Consider the following 23,164-nt stretch of genomic DNA (forward strand, 5'->3'; position numbering starts at 1 on the left):
GGATATAATGATTTTCATATGTTAAGCATTTTGGGTTTTGGAACTATTAATTCTTCACCTTTATGGAAAAAGAATGTTTTATTTACATTTTCAAAAAGAAAATTATGGTTTGAAATTTGGGACGTTACAGCTATCCTTAGGCCATAGGGTATACCCATCTTTCACATTTCACTTTTTGAGTGTCATGTCAGCTTTCCACTTACTCGTCTTTCATTCACCAAAAGACATGAAATGGTCACATTTCACTATCTTCAATTTTTTAAATTAAAAAAATATATATATTTTATACAAATATTATACTCCGTTTGTAGGAATTAAAAACAATGAGTTCTAATATATTTTTTTATAAATTTATAGTATATATATAATTTAATAAATATTAAAAAAACTAAAAATAAAAAAAGATTGACCAATCAAACGAGGAGAGAGAGGGCGGGATAGCCTCCCCGCACCCTCTAAATCGCGGTCACGATATTGTGTTTCCGGCCACGATTTCTTTCTCGCACCTTCTTCCCCGCTACATACCCTCCGACCTTATGTTTTCTTTGGAATTTTGATCTTTATAGAGGACCTTATTACTTGTTTACATGTGGTGAATTATTAATAGCAATTGTGTTCATATATTGTCATTTTGAATGTGGGTAGGAGGATAGTAGGAATAAAATATAGGAGGATATTTAATTTCTCATATATATATATATATATATATATATATATATATATATATATATATATATATATATATATATTACATAAATAATTATACATATTAGTACATACTAATATGTAGGTGTATTATATAAGATTAATGATAAAATATGTACAAAATAAAAAAGATTAATGGCTTAATATAAACAACAAAACCTAACCGGTGATAATAGTATATTTTGAAAAAAATAAAAAAAATTTAATAAAAAGACTTGTATATAAATAACTTTCATGACTAAATATGTACAAAAAAAAAAATTATTACCTTTATACGTCATTAACTCTTATTTTACCTTGGACTTAAAGTCAATGCCAACGACAATCATCACAACAAAGAATCATTTTATGTTCGACACATGCAACAAATAAAACATTTATATGATATCATTTTATGGACAATAGGTGCAACAAATAAAGCATTTATATGATATCGATACATTTTGATTTATTATAAGAACAAACATTGTGATTTAAGACGTTGATATGAAGTTTTGGAGAATTTATAGTTTTTAGGTTTTAAGAAAAAGCTTGGACATACAAAAAAGATTGTTAGACCATAGGAGCATTTAGATCTTATTCTTAAACAAAAAAAAATTATAATCTAAAAACTACTTCAAATAATTTTTGAAATCTTAAAAAAGTTTTCTTATTTTACGTAATTTTATATATTTAAAAACTAACAACTATTTTTACCTTGGGCATATACAAATTATAGTTTCAAGTACTAGTTATCTGTTCCCTAACTAGTTCACTAAATACGTCCCTTATTCATTTTCTGTTACATTTTTACTTCATCAAATGATTTGCGTTTAGGCGATGTAAAATATGTACATTTGCATTACATTAGGTCAAACAAGAATGACTCACACTTTTATTGATAAAAACAATAATAAATAAAATATACAGTATGTTATTTGTTTTTAGTGCTTACTAGGTTATAACCCGTGGAAACCACGGTAGTTATGTTCAAAGTTTTTATTATATAGACAAAAATAAGATTAAATGTCAACATAAGAAAAAACAATGTATTTCAGATTGTAAGTAAAGCCGGATGAATTTGATAAGTAAAAAAGAAAATCTTTTAAAATACATTTTGAAACACTTCTTTGTATATATAATTTGACGTTTTGTTATTTGACGTTTTATTGGTTAAATGATAATTTTTATCTAAAATCAATAACTTCAATCATTATATGCTCATTTTTTCTGGATAAAGCAACATATAATTGATCGTGTGAGAAAATTGGTTCTTGTAAAAAAATCAACCTTCGACATCGATTGACATTAACTTTTATTTATGGTCATAGCAAAACAAACAGCCAACGAAAATTGTCTCATTTTCAAATTGAATGTAATTTTGATGTCCAAAGGCGTTAAAGACAATTTAAAAAAGGAACATGTATTATATAAAAGTGTATAGATAAATATATGATAAAGTCATTGTTATTTTATATTATTACTAAACACTTTGTATGTATAATTTTTTTTAAAAATTAAACGTTAATGATGAAACATTAAATTTTAAAACTAAAATTTAACAATAATAACTTATTGTGTTAAAAAAAGCTGTAAATGTATTTGTGATTAAAAGTAAAGTAATATAACTTTTTATAATTATTTAAAGATAAAAAAGTAATTACATGGGTAAAAAGTTATTGGAAAAAAAATTATATGGACTTATGCTGGTACACTAACAAAGTATAATGACCAAATTCAAACTTTAAATAAGAAGCATGAAATTGGATTAGAGAAGGTATAAGAATTTTTAAATCAAAGATGGTTTACCGGTTACCAGAAAAAAAACGGAAAAATTGAAAATTCCTTATTAATACTTCTTACTTTTTCGATAAATTTATGTTATTAGGATAGGATGTTTTTTAAAATTTTAAATGAAAGATTTTTAAAATTAACAAAAAAAATGGAAACTTTAAATTTGAATTTTGAATTCTCATAAATACTTTCCGGAAAATAAGGAAATACAAAAAAAAAATCGAAAATTAGGAATTTCTTATAAATTGCCACGTGTCAATTAGCCTACTTAAAAATGGGACATGTGGCAATTAAAAGTTTTGTTTATTAGAGGAGGTAGATTTGATTCACAAAATGTATTGATCGATGAAGAAAATGCTTTTTAAAAATACATAATTAAATGCATTTGTTAAATGTGAAATTTTTAATAATGTGAAAAGAATTGTGTTCGATATTTGATGTTTTATATGAAAATATGAACAAAACCAATTTAGATGACTTTGCATGGTTTGATCATGTACAATAACTTGGGTATAATGAAATTTATCATCATAAACTGAAAAACAAACTTTTTCACAAACTAAATAAGGATAATCCATTTACATATTTAGGTTTCTAAAATGAAATTTTAGTGTACAAGATTTGGGTTTTTCGATCGTCATTTAGACTAGGTCGTACAAAATATGGGAACATGTTTTGAATTGGTGATTTCCATTACCAATTTCACATCCATCTATACTATCAAGTCAATGCATAAATGCGAAGGTGTAGCCACACAGCCGCAAAATAAGTCATTTATCATGTTAAGAACATGATATTTAAGGATGTGTTTGGTTGTAAAAAAATTCTCAGATTTTATGAAAATTTTCAAATGAAATGAATTTTTTCAAAAAGCGTTTAGTTGATTCGGTTTTCAAAAAAATATATATATCCATAAAACTGAAAATTTTTTGTTTTACAAATTGAATGTAAATTAGAAAATTAATTTTTACGGTTTTCTAAAGTTTTCTAAAATTTTAAAATGGAAAATAAAAACTTCATCGATTCAACCAAATGTGGTTTTTAATTGTTATCGACAATTGAAAATGAAAACTCATCTCCGTTTTCTAAAAACGTTTTTTTTAGAAAAATGAAAACAATTCTTCATAACCAAACGTACCCTATACATTATGTTAGTGCTATAAAATAACAAAAATGCTATTAACGAAATAATATTTGAATTGCTTCAAATTTGTAAAAAAATTATATAAAAAGACGAAGAAATAAATGGTGACCATTTCCTAAATGAGGGGAGTGAAGACAAATGAAGTGATGTTAAGTTGAGAAGGTAAAAATGAGAGGTGTAAAAAGAGTAAACTCATTGAGCTTAGACTAGTGGGTTGTTAAGGATGAATCTTTGTATATTAAGAATGTATCTCCTTAATTTGGTGTATAATATCCTTGCCAAACTTATGTATCAATTCCCTTGATCCTAAGCTTAATTATAGGACCAATTAAAAGCTTGGTGTATTTAGATCTCCCATATATTGTATAAATAGTATTGTTGTACATTTGCTCTAAATATAGAAAACCTTCGAGTTTCTTTATTATTCACATGGTATCACAGAGCTAATACAACCCAACCTCCTCCTCCCCCCCTCCCTTCTTTTTTTAAGCTCTCATCATCAACCTAACACCAACATTCCCGTCATGTTAAACACTGAAAACACCATTCCTAATAGCCATGAACCTACCAAACACTTAGTCTCAGTCAATATGACCACATGCACCCAACTCAACTCCCAAAACTATATTTCTTGGAAATGTGGAGTACAATCCCCTCTCAAAGGCTATGGTCTCATTGGCTACCTAGACCGTACCATCTCCCCTCCACCATTCACTATCACCAAGATCACCATGCCAATTGTAGAGAATTCCAGTTGCACGTCTACTGAAGAACTCAATCCTTTATACAAAACTTGGCACCAACAAGATCAACTATTGTTAGGTGCCCTAACCGACACTCTATCCCCTTCAACCTCCTATTTCATCCTTAGAGCCAAAACTTGATCGATTTTGAGCATAACATACAATCTATGTGTGCATGCAACCCTAAATAATTTGATCTACGTTTTCTCTAATTGAACATACAAATTAAACAACAAATAGAAAACCCTAGCATGCTTCTATTAATTTCGAAATACACAAATAGGGTTAGAATAATCATACCTTGTGTTGTTAAAGCCTCGAGAGCAAGTGCCACAAATGTCGCACCTCTAATGGTTCACACCCAACACTAGCAATGGAAGATGATTGAGAAGGAGGTGAAGAGCTCAAAATTTCAGCTGGAGTTCTATAAGAACAAGTGACTGAAATCCATAGGGTTTAACCCCATTATATAGTGCAGTCAGGAAACCCGAGATAAACCCAAAATCCAAGATAATCTTAAATCGGGTAATTATCCATTTTCCTGATTATCCATTTAGGGATTATTCTAGAACCCTTAGGCTCCAAGAAATCGTCTCACTTAATGGATGGTTCTAGATTGCCTCTTGCTCAACTATTAAATAATTACAATTCAGTCCCTGCACTTTTAATTAATTATTTTAATCCCGAAACTAATTCCAATTAATTTCTGATTAAATATTAATTAAATATCATTATTTCTAATTAATATATTATTTTCATAATATATTAACAAATCATTTATTTCAATTTATTAACAAATAATAAATCAATCCTCTTTCTCCAAAATCATCCTATCCAGTTGCTAGTTTTGAGGGCAACCCAAAAGGATTGTGCTACTATTAATTTAAGTATATACCAATTATAGTTATAGGCTTAGACACCTAATCCAACAAAACTTTCTCGTGAAGCTTGGACTATTCTCTCCAACACATTTTCCAATCCAACTCGAGGCCACATCCTTTAAATCAAAGTACGAATTGACACCATTTTCAAAGGCACCAAAACCATCACTGAATGCATGAATTCCATAAAACTTTGCACTGATGAGTTGGCTCAAATGGGAAAACCAAAGGATTGTGAAGATATCATCGCCAAAGTACTATGTGGTCTAGATAACACTTACAAACCAATTGTTGACATTGTACGAACTAGAGACACATTCATCTCCTTTGAAGATCTCCACGAAAATCTTATTCAACATGAACTAACTATCAAACATGCCTCTACCCTCAACACCACCTTCGTTATTTCTGTTCACCTTGCCCAAAACCACCCCACCTACAAAAAATCATACCCAAATTGTACCAACAACAACCCTCGGTCCACCCCCATACTGACTTAGTGAAACAACAAAAACCCTTAAAGGAAAATGTCAATTTTGACGTATCACCGGACACATTATTACTCAGTGTCGCCAATTTCGTGCTCTCTATCCAAATGCCACCTCCCCCTCCGACTCGTCGCCCTCATGCTCATATTTCTCTGTTAACAAAACCTCCCCACACTAGTACGTGGCTTCTTGATAGTGGTGCTTTTTATCACATCATATATGATCTTGTCACTCTTTCTATCCATAAACCTTATGATGGCCCTCGTGATCTAGTAATAGGCGATGGCTCAAATCTACATATCTCTCACAACGGTTCATTCTCTATTCCTTCCTCTCTTAACAAACTCCTCCTTAATAATGTTTTATATGTTCCTAAAATTTCTCTCAAACACTTATCAATCTCTCAGTTCTGTCGTGACAATAATGTCAATGCTATTTTCTCACACTCTTTTTTTTATAAAGGACACAACAACGGGAGCGACAGTCCTTCAAGGACCAACCCATAATGGGTTCTACCTGTGGCAACCCTCATCATCTCACACTAACACTGTCTTTTCCAATCGACTTCATCAACACCACTCGTGGCATCATTGCCTGGGGCATCTTTCTTTTATTGTTTTAAAACTTTTAAATTCTCAGTTTAATTTGAGCATTTCCAATGTCACACATTGTAATTCGTGTTCTATTAATAAAAGTCAGAAACTTCCATTTTCTCATTCTACTCTTACCTCGAGTGTACCTCTAGATCTTATTTATTCAGATGTTTGGTCCTCCCTTGGTTCCTCTTTTGATGATTATAAATACTACATTATCTTTGTTAATCACTTTACACATTAAATTTGGTTGTTTTCGATTAAGAAAAAGTCTGATACAACCCCTGCAATCCAATCTCTTCAAAAATCTGGTTGAAAAATTCTTTGACAAATCCATAAAACGCCTTTACTCTGATAATGGCGACGAGTACAAAAAGCTTAAACAAATCCTCCTTGAAAACGATATTAGTCGTCTTACATCTCTTCCATACACCCTTGGGCACAATGGCTTTGTCGAATGCTGCCACAGACACGTTATTGAAACATGTCTTGCTTTACTCTCCCACTCCAATCTTCCCTCTCCCTTTTGGTTATACGCTTTCACCACCGCCACTAAGCTTATCAACCGTCTTCCTACTCCATATCTTAATAATTAGTCTCATTAATTCTCCATATTCAATCAACACCCCAACTGCAACAAACTCGATAATTTTCGATGTCTCTGCTACCCTTGGCTACGCCCTTACACCTCTCACAAATTTAAACCACATTTCATGCCATGTGCCTTTGTTGGGTACTCCACCACTCAAAGTGCATATCTTTGTTTCGACCCCACAACTAATAAAATTTACACTTCCTGTCATGTCAAGTTTGCTGAAAGACACCTTTCCCTACATCACCCTCACTCAAACCCCACCCACCACCGGCTCCCAAACCTCCACTCAATGGTGTACTTTTTCCATTCCTCTCATAATTTCTAGAAATCAGCTTAACCAAACACCTACAGAACCCATTCCTCTCCCAAACGGATCTCATCCAGAACACTCACCCCTTCACCAACACTCACAAAATCAATTCCAACCACTATCACCAACTCTACAGCCCTATCTATACCTTCGAACTCACCAACTAGCCCATCCCTCCCATATACCATCCCACACTACCTCACCCTCGGTCACAACTAGTAGTTCCCAATTATCTCCTTCATCGATGACACAACCCGAAATTTTCTGGCCACTACCTACCCCCACCATAACCTCACCACTATTCCATTTGCCTCTCCCATAACATCATTAAACCAAACCCCAAAGTATATCAATAAACATGTTCATCATACATCTCTTCTATCGCCTTATACCACTACTAACACAACAAAACAATCCCTCATTAATCCTCGTTGGCGTGAAGCTATACTAAAAAAACATAGGTTCTCCTACAAAATAAATTTTGGACATTAGTTCCTCGCAACCAAGCTCAAAATGTCATAGAATGCAAATGGGTGTATCGCATCAAATACCACCCCAATTGAAAAATTGATAAATGCAAAGCTCGCTTAGTAGCCAAAGGATTCCACCAACGACCCATACTAGATTTCCCACAAATATAGACTTGATTACCCACAAACATTTAGTCCCGTTATAAAGCCTACCACAGTTCGTCCCCTTTTCTCCCTTGTGGTCAACAACAAATGGTTTATCCGCCAACTTGACATCAACAATGTTTCCTTCAAGTCACTCTCATAGAAAATGTATATATGTCTCAACCACCAGGTTTTATTAACCCAAAAAAATTAGATCATGTCTGCAAACTCCATAAAGCAGTATATGGCTTTAAGCAAGGCCACACGCTTGGTATACCGAACTTCGTAGCTACCTAACTGCTTATGGATTTACCAACTCACTCTCTGAACCTTATTTATTTATCAATCACAATTTACCTCACCTATATTTTCTTGTCTATGTTGATGATATCATCGTCACTATCCCCAATCCCGCTGATATTTTCACATTCATTAAACACATTTCTTCTCGGTTCTCTCTCGATGATATTGGCCCTATCTCTCTCTCTCACTTTCTTGGAATTGAGGTAATTCATACACCACAAGGTCTTCATCTCTCTCAAGCAAAATACATTTCTGATCTTCTTGCTCGTCACAATATGCTTAAAAGCAAACCTATTTGCACTCCTATGACTCCTCATCCACCACTTGTAAAACAGCCAGACAAAACGATAACCGATGAAACTACCTATCGTGCTATTGTTGGCAGCCTCCAATACCTCTCCATGACACGACCGAACATCTGTTATAGTGTCAAAAAACTTTGCTAGCTCATAAATCACCATACTCAAGATCATTGGATAGCTCTAAAAACGGTTACTTTGCTATCTTCATAGAACCATTAACCATGGTTTTTTAATTCAAAAACACACCACCTCTACCCTTAATGCCTTTTTTGATGCAAATTGGGCTAATGACAAGTATGATTATGTATCCAAAACTGATCTTATTTTTTATCTAGGCCGCAACCCCATCAAGTGGGTCTCAAAGAAACAACGTGCTCTATCTCGGTCGTCCACAGAAGCAGAATTTAGAGTGGTAGCTAACACCACGACTAAACTTTTGTGGCTTCTATCACTTCTCAGCGAAATCAAGCTCACCATCCCTCATAAACCAATTATCTATTGTGCAACTTGGAAGCCACTTACTACCCCGCTAACCCTATATTCCATTCAAGAATGAAACATCTTTCTCTTGAATTTCACTATGTATGTGAACAGGTCCACAAAAGCATGCCTCATATCAATATATTGTTGGTGATGATCAGCTAGTTGATGCTCTCACCAAACCACTTCTCATGCAACGCTTCACTTGGCTTATCTCCAAGATTAGACCCACCCCACGACCATCCTTTTTACGTGAACGTTTTAAGGATGAATATCTATATATTAAGAATTGTATCTCCCTAAATTGTTGTACAATATCCTTGCCATTATTGTGTATCAATTCCCTTGATCCTAGACTTAATTATAGGACCAATTACAAGCTTTTGTATTGTATAAATAGTGTTGTTGTACATTTTCTCTAAATATAAGAAAACTTTCAAGTTTCTTTATTATTTACATGTGTATGGGTATGATGTTATAATACTAAAAATTTATCACATCACATGTCACGTCACGTCCATGTTATAACAACATTGTAAGGAAATGATCCACACGTTATAACACCAAATAATTTTCATGTCATCATTTTGTTTTTTGTTTTTTTTCGAGTTTCTTTTTTTAATAATTATAAAAACAAATACAATTTTCTAAAATATGTTATTTAAATAAAACATAATATTTAAACCAACCATAACATTTAAAATTAAAAAAAACATTACAAGACCAAAAAAATACAAACATAAAACGATAGTCCTAATGGCCCAAATGTTTTGCCCAAATCTTCGCCTTCATCACTCATAACACTTCCTCATCTTCAGGCGCCAAACATTCATCGCTAGACTTAAGAACTATCAACTCATCCGTTATATTGTCTCGCTCGCATCGCTCCTTCTCCTCTCGTGCTTGCCTATGAAGGAAATCAAAATGTTCACGTCGTAAATCGTTTTTTTCTTTGTTGTAGTAAATTGTGTTCCTGGAACTTTGCTTTAATTTCCACCATATGCCTAACTTTTTTGTCAACTTCCTTTGCATGTTTTGCAGAGCGCTTCGCTTTGTCGCGTCGTACCGGTCGTCGTGGAGGGGGGGGGGGATCTTTTTGATGTTGTTTGGAATCTCATTGGTGTCGGCGTTGAGGTCGATGTGAGTCCATGCGTCGAACACGTTGACCAAACTCGAATTTCGATACCTCTTAGATTGAATCCCAGTCAATGTTGGAGTGGTAGTCCATTTTGGATCTCTTCTAAGTATCTACCATGATTTATCGAACTCAAACACATGACCCATTTCGACTCGATATTGTTTTTGTGCACCTCGTATTCATTTGAGCCCATTTATTACTAAACATAACGTAATTACGATATGGTTTTTTCTTCAAGATACCGTGAAATTTGGCGAGCACTGCTTCTCAACAAGCACCTTTTTTCATACCATTTCTGTGACTTTCATTTATCGAAGTCCCACACCACACTATGGCTAAAGTGTACTCCTCCTCCGGTGTCCACCATTGTGGATCTTCTTCATTTTCTATGACAATTATTTTACATTTCCCATTCCCTCTCCCTTTCCATTTCCTACTACTTCTCGCTTGCGTTTCGGTAACAATTCCTACCGACGGTTGTGTGGGTGGTGGTTGGATGGTTGTTTGTGTTTGGTCATTTGGCATCGAAGCAAAAGTGCCGAAAAAGTTTTGTTGTAAATTTGGGTTTTGGCCATAAAAATTTTGTTGAATGTAGGAAGGAAATTGGATTGGAAGTGAGTTGAGAATGAAATAAGTTTATTATAATAGTATTTGTGGCGAGAGTTTAATAGTTTTATATAATTTTCATATCCGACGAATCCGACTGGAGAAGTTATGTTTGGTTGTTGACTTCGGTTTGGTGGAAAGGTGTTTGGGTTTTGCTTATTTTTTTTGGTTGAAGATGTATTGAATTGTATAAAAAAGAGAGAGAAAAAAAAGAATGGTGTGATGAAATGTGGTAAAATGGTATGTATTTATATGTAAATTTTTTTTATTAAACTGACCGTTGTAAACGGTCATACTGTTTGTGTTCAAACTCTCCCGTTTCAAGATGTTATAACGCCAACGAGAATTAACAAAACGAGCAAGAGGACGGTGTTTTCCGCGTTATACTTATACCGTCGTTGTGGAGGTGCAACACTACCACATCGGCCCTCCATGGGGTTTTGGAACCCATACCTAATATTCTTATAGATGGCTTTACTTAACTACAAACGGAAAAATTTTTGAATTTTTTTGTTTTTTTTTAACTGTTGATCTTTAAAATAGTAAATATAATTTCAATTAGGAATTGTTCTTCTTTTATTTGATTAAACAAAACTGATTTTACAAAACAAATACACACATTTTGTTAAACAGGAAATTGATAAAAATGTATTTAACTTTTGATTCGTTTGTGACTTTGTTCGGTTTTGATCATCCCTTGCACTCAAAAAAGAAGTTTCTTTTGACACAAACCAAACCATGCGTCCTTCACTCTTGGCATACTCCAATAGCCATCAGTGGGACCATTCCAAAACCCACTTTGCTACGTGCTCGTGTCTACAGGTCCCACGCCTTATAAATATATCCACATCACCCCCTCTTTCTTCATAATTCCATTCCACAGTCGCACCGGCACATTGGAATCTACCCTTTCACGCCGTTGGATATGCTCCATGCTTCTCAAGCATTTCATAGGGTGAGATTCTCTCTCCTTACAAATTTTCAAATTCCAATTAAATAACCTTTTCCAATACTATAATCACACCAAATCATTCAAGATAATGTTGATTTATTTTAGAATTTCAGTAATCCCATGGAATAGGAATATTCTCGACTATATCCTTCCTTCTCAAGTATGTTATATACCTTCATCCATTATTAGGTTTTTCTGAAGATTATTTGAAGAAATGGCAGTCAGATCAAAGCGTGTAACTGGTCCTCTAGATGAACGAGTTAAGGATCGAATCGTCGGCCGTGACAGGGTGCCGGATATGGTGTACAGTAGCAGCGGTAGCGAACACAGCGGCACCGGCAGCGAAATCGGTGATGATGAGTCATCGTCAGATCATTCTCTATCTTACCTTCTTCATTGTTTCGATGAAGACGGAAACGAAGATGCGATCAACGGTGATGAGTCAGATGAAATTCATTTGCAGGATAACGATTTGGATTCGGATTCGGATTCGGGTTCGAATTCCGATCGTATGGAAGCAAAATGTATCGAAATTGTTTCGACATTGCAGAGTTTAAATGCTGATAAGTTCAGAAACGTCCTCTTCGCCAATGTTGTAAAAGCTATGGAGGTTTTTCGATCTTTAAGACCTAGCACACAGATTCTCAACCGAAACATGATTTACTTCCTTCAAAAACTCGGCTATAACGCGGCGATTTGCAAGACAAAGTGGGAGAGCTGCGGTGGACTCACGGCCGGGAACTACGAGTTCATCGACGTGGTCCGATCCGATTCCGGCATTCGTTACTTCATCGACCTCAACTTTGCCGGAGAGTTTGAGATCGCTAGACCAACGAATCAATTCCAACGCTTCTCAAAAAAATTACCGATTGTCTTCGTCGGAAAAAGTGGAGATTTGAAAACGATCGTGAAATTAATGAGCGACGAAATGAGGCGATCACTGAAGAGCAGAGATTTACTCCTCCCTCCATGGAGAAAAAACCGGTTCATGCAGAACAAATGGTTTGGACCATACCGCCGAACGTTGAATTGCACGGCGGCCAACGTCGCGATTCCGGTAACACACACGAAGCCGGCCGTTAAAGGCCGTTTGATTGGATTTAACGTCGTCGACAGTGCTCCGTTATTCTCCGCGGCAACCCGTACAAGATAATATAAAGTAATATTGTCGAAATCTAGAAATGCTATAATTTGGAGTTTTGAATCGAGACAACGTGGGTAAATATTATAATAGTACGAGAAAATCTGGAGGTTTATTCATCAATGTTTGGCACCAAAACTTTACACAAATATTTAAAAAGGTAGACTTTTTTAATATATCTAACCATTTTAACATCCATATCGTATATTAGGATGTTATTAAAATTACTCATAAAGATAAAAATAGAGGTTATTCAATAAAAAATTAAAATGATTAAGTTTGGGACTTTTACATCATCCGACAACCCATTTTTCGAAGATTTTATAAGAGTAACCACTTAACTCGCAAGAAAAAGGATGCTAAATTCGTGAACTTGTTTTTGCTTACGTACTTGGCGAATTTTATTAGATTTGGTGATCATGATAATATTTTCGTGAAAGTGACGTCAATTCGTGAAAAATAATATTGTATACTCAGCGACGAACGTAAGAATACATCGTAGGTGTTGCCGATGAAAAATAGGTAAAAGAAAACGAAAAATTTTCAACTGCGGATAGAAAAAGTAGGAGTTGTCGGTGCTATTCCGGGACCCTGCTAAAACCGCCCCTGTGTACACCTAAATGTATAAAAAAAAGTTGCATAAAAAACACTAAGTTTATATAAAATTTTGATTTCATCACTTTTTAACTTTTCTCAATTATGTTGTTAAATTTATTATTATTATTATTATTATTATTCAAATTTAACCAATCGACCTCGGGTGATTCATACTTATATGACTTCCATATATGATCTAAGTTGGCAAACATTTGTGTTTAATTGAATTCTTATGTAGATCTGTATTCACTTTCCTTTATTTCTTCTACTTTCTGTAAGATAATTGATTGATTGATATTCAAAAAGTAATTACATATCATAATATAGAGAATATCTAAACCCTAATGGCTTAAACTCTAAAGGGCTTGGGCCTAAACCCTAATCATTAACACCCCCCCCCCCGGGTCCAGTTTGATCGGGAGAAGACGATTAAATTGGAAAATAAGAAAAGAACAAAACATAAAAAAACAAGAGGAAGATAGCGGTAATGATAGTGACAGAGCTCTGACGATTGCGGCTAACAACGACTGCTTGTCGGATAAGGAGTAAAAAGAAGTAGCGACCAACGACAATTCCTTTGTATTAGAAGAGAGGAATGGCGGCGGCGACAACGATCATGGAGCCATCAAAAGAGGAGTCTGGAGAGTAGCAACGAGAAAGAAAGAGGGTTCAAGCTACGACAGACGGGGCCTATTGTGACTGACTCGGAAAATATATCTGAAAAAATGGTGAGTTGAGGAGAAGGCAGAAGGCTCGGAGGCAGACGTCATCCGAGGAGGAGGTAGGAGGCTCGGAGGCAGGCGTCATCCGAGGAGGAGACATAAGCAAACGAAGCAATAGAAGGATCCAATGAAAGAGCTATAGTTTGGTGTCGGCGACTGTTTTATTATTTAGGAGAAAAAAATAGGAAAAATATGGAGCATAATCAAGGCACCTCCGACGACTATGAGAGAATGTCGCCGGAGATGGAGGGTGCGGCTGTGGGTTATGGTTAACTGTAGGGTTTTAACCTAAAACTCTGATACCATGTAAGATAATAGATTGATTGATAATCAAAAGATAATTACATAGGAATATATAGAAAATACCTAAATCCTAATGGTTTAAACTCTAAAAGGTTTGGGCCTAAACCCTAATCACTAACACTTTTCTTCTCTCACAGCATCACAATTTTGTGCAATGGTTTCCCAAGTTCGATCAAATGATTCATCATCCAAGAATGGCATAAGAAAGAGAAGGAAAGTTTCCTTTAAGATGTTACTCTAGACAAACTTTTTTCTCTTGTTTACACCGTTTTGGGATGATGAATCATTGAGCGACCTTGTGAAGTCATTGCAAAAAATCCAAATTCTTTGAGAAAAAAGAAGAAGAAGAAATTAAGGAAAGAAAGTACATATCTACATAAGGTTCAATTTACCCCAAATTTTACCAACTAGGATTATATGTGGAATACATATCAGATTTTTACCTACCCAACAAGTGAAAAATATGAAACACCTGAAACAAGCTGGTCGATTGGTTAAATTTTCAACAAAAATGTAAACTTAGTAACTTAATTTTAGAGGTGTAAACGAGTCGAGCCGAGCTAATATTATAAAAATAGTTATATTTTACTATTTTTTTACATTTAACTATGTGATTTATTTTTAAATATATTTTTGGATAACAGTTCTATGGCGACTAATTTCACTTATTACCGGCTATCAAACTAGTAATGCTCATTTTAGTTCTACAAAACCAGTTATATTAAAAAAAAAAAAACATTGCGACAACGATCCACTTTTTTAAGAAAAAAATAGTGTTTTTTTTTTATCGAGAAAAGTTAATATATCAAAACTTATAATCAAATTTTCTCTATAAACAAACAACAATATCAACATATGTTGATGCCAAACCGTAACTTTCATTTTTTTTTTTTATAAAAAACCATTCATTTTAGATTTCCATTATTTAGTTTCAGTGTTTTTGGATTGAAAAACATTTGATATAGGTTTCTATGATTTAGTTTTATTAAAAAGTAATATTTTTAAACTATATTTTAAAAATGGTTCCTTTGTATACAAGTTACACTTTCAAAATAAATCATAGAAACTAAATTTTGTACTTTGCAGTTTGACATCGATGAAAGAGTTTTTCAATAAAAGAAATAAACTTTGCAGTTTGACATCGATCTATATTGATATAGTTGTATGTTATAAAGGAAAAAGATTAGAAATTTTGAAATGATAACTTTTTTCAATAAAAAAGCACTAATATTAAAAAAGAACAGAAAAAAAAACGGCTAGTAGTCTTGATAGATTTATTTTTTGAAGCCATGGCTGGTTTTTGTAGAACAAAAATAGGACATTACATGTCTAACAAATATTTATAAGTTTTAATGATTTCCGCGAGAGAATTTTTATCAAAAAAATGATTTTTTAGTACAACATGTAACTAGAGACTTAAAAGAAGGAAATTTGACAAACTATATTGATTTTTATGTTATTAACCTTTAATGAACAAAGAGGTCATTTTAATATAGTTACTTCTTTGAAATGTAACCAAGCTCACAAGAGCAGAAAATGGTTAACGTGTGTTGTGATGTTGGAGGTTGTGGGTTTAACCTTTGCAACTACGTTGTTACTTTAGTACAGACATTAAAGAAAAACAACCAAACAGATTTTAATCTTTACGCCGATAAATTCATGATTTGAACTCATGTATGTTCAATGTATTTAAGATGAAAAAAATAAATAGATTGACCTTATTTTTTGTTATTTGATCAGATTGACAATAGTATCATATAAAATATTGACAATAGTATCATATAAAATATGTATAATTTTAATACCAAATTCAAAGTAATTAGATGGACTGATTTTATTAATAAATGAAGATAAATACTTGTTGTAACGCCCGTAAATTCGAGCTAAACATTTAAAATATAAAATATAATAATAATTTAAAATTAAAATCCTCGAATAAGATAATTATTCGTCGTACGCGTTACGAGCCATAAATAACATTTTAATTAGAAGATTATTTAAGATAAATAATCTTAACTAAAGATGTATTAGTCGTAATGATGATCTCGGGGATATAAGGAACGCTTAAATCTGACTTCATCTAAAAAATTATGATTCTTTGAAGTTTTGCGATCAACTCTATACGACAAAGTGTGTCGTAAAAAGTGAATCTGAGATAGGTAGCATTAAGCCTAAGTAATCTAAAGGAAAGTCATGGTAATCGTAAAAGCGAAAGCGGGCATATAAAGAACACCTAAATATGACTTCGTTTGAGGAAATTATGATTTTTCAAAGTTTCGATGCGACACAGTACAACAGTATGCGACTCAGAAATTGAAATGAAAATCGGTTGATTGTTAGCCAAAACAAATCTAAACGAGAATCGAAGTACTCGTAAACACCGATCCATCAATATAAAGAACATCGAGAATGGAGTTCGTATGGAGAATTTATAAATTTTGCACGATCTTTTGCATTGTGATCTTCGTAGACTGTTAAATTTAAAATGGGATGAGAATTAACCGACGGAGTCTAAATAAAAGTTGTAGTACTCGTCGATACCTATGCGTGCATATAAAGAACATCGAAAACGGAGCTGGTATTCGAAAGTTATGAATTTTTGGTAATCTGAAGTCTTACCCGCTTCCGGCGCCACGTGTCAGCACCAGAGTCGTTGCTTGCTGGCTACGCAAGACCACGATGTGGCACGACCATTTTTAGCCTATAAATAGTTGCGATACTTGCCTCATTCCTCACAATTTTCACCCCAACTTCTTTGGAGAACTCCCCCTCTTCTAGCCCCAATCTTCTAGGGATTCAACTACTTTAACGAGTCTATGAGGTATCTAGAAGCCTGAAAAATAGAAGCTTTTGGGTCGGAATTCTGCCTGCGAATTTTCTGGACTTTTTTAAGAAAACTTTGTAAGTTAAGCTGCAATTATTATGATTTAAGTGTAACTTACATTTATATTCATAGTCGTTATTATAAACTTATAAATAAGATTTATCAGTGATTCCATATCATAATACTGATTGATCTACTTACGTGAGTGATGTCAAGGCTTGATATATTAAAGTGGATTTTCCAAACAGTATACTTCGTATACGAAACAGAAACTACATCTGATATGATCTTACCTGATTATTCCTTATTTGATAGATCTTGATGTGGTCATTAGGATTATTGAGGAATCTAGACTATCGTTATTATAGTCGTAAGAAATATAAGACAAAGACTAAAACTTAGTAATATTCAGATCTTTTGAGAGTAAAAGGTAAGGTGTGAGGCGAAACACTGACCTAATAACAAGTCATTCACTTTTAACAAGTGAGTGCATACTTACTTTCATCTTACACATAGATACAAAATATTTAGATAATTAAATGTTATATGTTATTATTATTTGTGTTCTTGATATCTATGCTAGATGCAATAGTGTGACATGATTTTACTTGATTTAATCATATATGTATTTTACCGTGCTTATAAAATATTGGGTAGAGAAGGGTTGAGAAAGAGATAAAATAATGATGAGAGACCATACCCAACATTGTACTAATGTACTACTGAGACTAGTCATCTAGAAGAGTATTGATGATGACCACAAGACTATTCAAGATAGTCCAGTGGAACACTAGCAAACTCGCTATCTGTAGGTGTTAATGAATCATACTATCCAGGAGTATGAATTGTGTGTTCATTCGAGTACTCTATCCCCCCCCCCTTCATCGTTGCGTTATTGACATGTATTGCTAAGGAATCCCGAGGCAGTATTGTCTACTCATTATTACAGAGATCCTTTAGGATAGGTCCCTCAAGATTATCATCTTAGGATCGGGGAGTGAGAATAATGAGAATGGGTAATCAAGTTATTTGTTTGGTGCAATATATATATATATATATATATATATATATATATATATATATATATATATATATATATATATATATAAATGATTATAATTATATTATTGTGGGTTAAAAACCCTATGCACTCACCACGCTCTCAATCCTGACCCACTCAGTTTCTTTGTATCACAGGTAGTTGTTGATACATAAAAGTGGACCTCTAGCAATCCGAAGCCAAACTAGAACCGAAGTCATAGTGCCTTCCGAGATGTGAAGAGTTCCGAAGTCAGTCTTCTTCCAAGATGAATACATTTCCGAGACATTCCTAGTTTTTGATGTAATAGGGTCCGTACAAGCATTAAATGCTCCTTGTCATTTTTATTGATTGAACGATTCATAGGACAAAATCGAGTAAATCGTGTGTGTCAGCTTTTCTGACTTATCAGATTTACATTATCCATGCAAGTCTTGTATTTTGTCTTATTGTCTCTCATTTCCTATTTAAGGAGATGATTTATACATGCATTGTAACCTTGAAGTAGCAATATTCTCTTCACATCAAATAGAAAATATCTTGCAATTCAAAACTCTTTCTCCAACATTCTTCTTGTTCTTAAGTTATCTTTACTTTTCTCATACTCACTTTACTTTACTTAAATATTTTGTTGAATACTTTGTTGATCTTCATACTTCAAGACAAGACTGATTTACCAGACTTGACTGGACCAAAATATTAGCAGCAAACATTGATTTTAAGTTAATTCAAGGTTTGAGTTTTCAAACCTTGTCCGCGCACTAAGTCTTGTACTTTCAATTGGTATCAGATCTTGAGTGGTTGTCCTTTGAATCCATAAGAATATATTAAAGTTGATCTGAGATTACCTTGGTATCTCAATCATTTCTGTGTTCAGGATAAAAATTCTTCTATATACCACTTCTGCTCCAATACTTTAACTTTAATGGTTGCTCCTAATCATAAAACTTAACAAATGTATTCAATTCAAATAGCATATAGTGTGGGTTGCCCTTCTCGTTCCCCACTGCTAGTTGTTGAAGAGTATGATCATTGGAAAGTTAGGATGGAAATATATTTACTTGGTAAGGAAAAAGGTGAAGACATATGGAGATTTGTGAAAGAAGGTCCTCATGTTCCGTTTAGACAAATGGTGAGAGATGGTGCTGCTACTCTCATGGGCAAAGAAGAACAACGTCCAACACCTCTTACTGCATCAGACATCAAAAATCTTCATGCTGACCAATTTGCATTTTCAGAGATGTTGTTTGGTGTTCCTCCATCTCTCTTTGAGCACATTAAGTTGTGAAAATCTGCCAAAGAGATTTGGGACACTCTTCAAGACTTGTTCGAAGGGTCTGAGAACATGAAGTATAAGCGTCTGACTTCGGTTGTCAATGATTTTGATACCTTCACCACAACTCCCGGTGAATCCACAGCCTCTGCTTCGAATAGGTACAAAATTGTTGCGAACAATATGACTGCACATGGTATAGTCAGAACTCCCGTCGAGTACAATCTGAAGTTTATCAATAGCCTCAGAAAAGGCTTGGGGAACGTCAAGTCATATCTTCAGATTAACGGATCTCTGAAGAAACTGAAGCTTTATCAACTATTTGACGAACTACAAGGCCATGAATCTAACATTGCTCAAACGTTAAGAGAACTATCAGGAGGTCCTCTTGCCTTGGTTAGTTGTGTTAACCCACTAATTCCAAGCCCATCTGTGTCATATCCTTTTGGAACTATCCCACCTATTTCGCATATTCAACCAACAATTCCTACACCACCTACTCCACCTATTCTGAATCATTCATTTGAAGAAAATCTTGATCTCGATTCAGCTGATTCTGAACTTTGCTTTCAACAGGAATTCGCACTATTGTCCATGAAGTACAAATGTCCCCAGAATCCCAGTCATAAACCTTATCATAGATGATTTCAAGCCCCTCATCAAAATAATCCTCAACCATTTCCTAAACCTTTAGAAAACCCACCTGCATACTGACCCAACATCCTAAATCACTCCTCGGAATCCCAAGAAATTTCAAAATCAATCAAACCCAAGATAGTTTGTCATAAATGTGGTCTCGGTAACCACTTTGCAAAAGATTGTTTGGCTGAAACCTCTCAGAAACCGAAGGTAAAAGATTGTGCATACTATGCTCGCAGAGCCCAAGAGCTGGCAGAAAGTGAGAGCTTTTGTCACCATAGTGTCGAGAAATGTTGATGGGTACTGGTCTTCTGGAGATGAGGATAAATGTGAGAACTGGAAGGAACATGTGTCTTATGGCAAGACAATCAACCGAGTGTGATGAAGGCTACTGGTCTTCAGGTTCAGAAGAAGACGATGACGATGTTGAGCCGAACTTTTGCTACATGGAAACGAACGATCCACCCGGCAAAAGCATCATCCAGCAGGTAAGATCTATGATCACTGTTAGGTGCATTTCATGCATCCATTTTTGTAGTTTTACTCTATTGAATGCATTGCATTTAGGTTTAAACTCATGCATGTTGCATATTTTTCGGGATTTTTCATGATGCAATTCCATTCACACACTTTTGTAGTATTTCAGGGAATTTTGAAGGTAGGATCTTAATTGAGGTGATGAATAAAAGATTTGGATGAAGTTTCGGGACTGTTGGAGCATCGAGGAGGGAGTTAGCAAAGAAATAAAGATTTCAGCTTTTCAGAGATTTACACGGCCGTGTAAATGTAAGACTTGAGTTTACACGGGTCGTGTAAACGTATACTATTGAGCATCGAACTTTGAAGACCTGGCTGATTTGAGCATTCTACTTTTTGTATTTACACGGCCGTGTAAATGGTCAGTTATAGTTTACACGGGCCGTGTAAACGTGGTCGCTAGTTTAAATCAGTTTTCTCCTTTCTAAAATGAGGTAACCGGTTCCAGAAGAAGGGGGGTCGATTTTGTGAGTTCTAGAGGCGATTTTGGGGAGCATTTTTGAAGGCAATTGTTGCTTGAAAACACTTGGGAACATTTGATTTCATTTTGTAAGAACTTTAATTTCATTTTCTAGATTTGTGATCTTGTTCTAGTCATGAGTGGCTAGAAACTTAATTCTCCAACTTTATGTCTTGACATTTGGATGTGATTTCAATCATATGACTTGATGTTTGCTTTCAATTTTCTATCTAGTGAATTTGATTTTGTCTCAATCGAATGTTTGATTCTAATTGTGATTCTTATTGGCCATTTGAATTAGGGTTAGATCATTCAAGTTATCTAATTGCAAAATCCGTAATTGTTTTGTGAATTGGACTAGGTAACAAGCACTAATTTGATTTCTATTGAATGGATTTAGTGTAAATCTTTTCACACACTTTTACACTCCCGAGCTTGTGAGGAGTATTGAGTGTTGTTGGGAACATTCACATAAAGCTTAAAGCAACCTTTCAATCCAGTTCTAAGAGCTTGTTTAGATTAGGTTAGTAAGGTTAGGATTAATCAAAGAGCTTGTTTTGGTTAATTATTGTGGTGAATGGGAAGTGTTAGAGCTTGTTAACACTTTCAAGTACCAAATTAGATAGAATTAAACAAATATCTTGTCATCCATGGAATCACATTGCTAATTTCTCTTGCATAGAGTTGGAGTTCTCACAAATCCTGAATTTGTTTCATTTAATTGATCATTTACTTATTGCTTTATTCTTTTGTTTAAATCATTGCATACCAACCCCCCATTTATGTGACCATTATTGTACCTTCTGCAAAAAGGTATAAGCACTTGTCCCGTGTCTCTGTGGATCGACCCTGCTTACCTTGTATTACATTTTTAGTACAAAGTAACAGTGTTTTGGAGTCATTTTGTACCCCTTTATTTGTTGGGTTTGACACGCCTAACAAATTGGCGCCGTTGCCGGGGACACGGTGTTACTAATTGTTTATGCCAAGATCTTTCCGTACAGGTACACCATTGCCAATTGACTCGGAGATAGAGAAGACTGCAAAGAAGTTAAGGAAGCAAGCCAAGCTTCGTAAGAAGCAACCGGGCTCCAGGACTTCTTCATCTTCTAACCCTCCACTAATCAACATTTGGAAGGACATACCTCTCTCAAGTGTGTCCGCATCCGAAACAAAAAGCCTATCACTCTCATCTCAACCATCCTCACCCAAAAATACCACTCCACCATCTTTACCTACTTATAATATCCCAAACACTACACCCACAGAAACTTCAACCACTACTCACACCATGGGAGATAACCATGGAGGGAATCCACCTCCAAACCCACCACCCGAGCAAACTCTCCGTCAATGGTCGAGGCAAGAGGTTACTCAACAACCTCTTTGCATCACATATCCAACAGCCACAAATCTTGAACTTAAATCCGGACTCATCCACCTACTCCCTACCTTTAGAGGTTTGGAAAATGAAGATCCTCACAAGTTCCTCACTGAGTTCCATGTTGTATGTGTGGGCATGAAACCACACAATGTCACGGAGGATCAAATCAAGCTTAGGGCATTCCCCTTCGCAGTGCAAGATGCAGCCAAAGATTGGCTTTATGACCTCCCACCGGGGACGGTAACTACTTGGGTAGATCTTGCAAGGTTGTTTTTGGATAAGTACTTTCCCGAGATGAAAGCTTCAGCCCTACGGAGGGAAATCATTGGAATCAAGCAACACAAGAGAGAAGCTTTTCACACATATTGGGAGCGATTCAAGAAACTTTGTGCCCGATGCCCAAAGCATGGGATCACCGAATACCAGCTCCTCCAGTATTTCATTGAAGGCATGACTCTAATGGAAAGAATGCTTCTTAATGCCTCCAGTGGCGGATCTTTACCCGACAAGACTCCCACTGAAATCCACAACTTGATCAAAAACATGGTTGAAGATTCTAAACATTTAAGTCATGATGAAGAATGGTACACGGATGCACCCCGAGGTGTAAAGGAAGTC

General features: G+C 34.7%; 1 protein-coding gene across 2 annotated transcripts; it reads left to right on the forward strand.

Annotated features, from left to right (window-relative positions):
• The first annotated feature begins 11,543 nt into the window (after positions 1-11,543).
• LOC145132975 (uncharacterized) lies at positions 11,544-12,891 on the forward strand. 2 transcript variants are annotated; one of them, XM_079067932.1, is made up of 2 exons: positions 11,544-11,630; positions 11,733-12,891. In XM_079067932.1, exon 2 carries the CDS (start codon positions 11,842-11,844, stop codon positions 12,778-12,780), a length of 939 nt encoding a protein of 312 aa, XP_078924058.1. In that variant the 5' UTR covers positions 11,544-11,630; positions 11,733-11,841; the 3' UTR covers positions 12,781-12,891. The 2 variants fall into 2 exon arrangements, with proteins under 2 accessions (XP_078924058.1, XP_078924057.1); XM_079067931.1 differs by having other exon boundaries at positions 11,553-11,630; positions 11,817-12,891.
• Positions 12,892-23,164: the final 10,273 nt, after the last annotated feature.

The sequence above is a fragment of the Lactuca virosa genome, chromosome 8, assembly GCF_052849685.1.
Source record: "Lactuca virosa cultivar CGN04683 chromosome 8, Lactuca_virosa_CGN04683_v6, whole genome shotgun sequence".
NCBI classification, from domain to species: domain Eukaryota; kingdom Viridiplantae; phylum Streptophyta; class Magnoliopsida; order Asterales; family Asteraceae; genus Lactuca; species Lactuca virosa.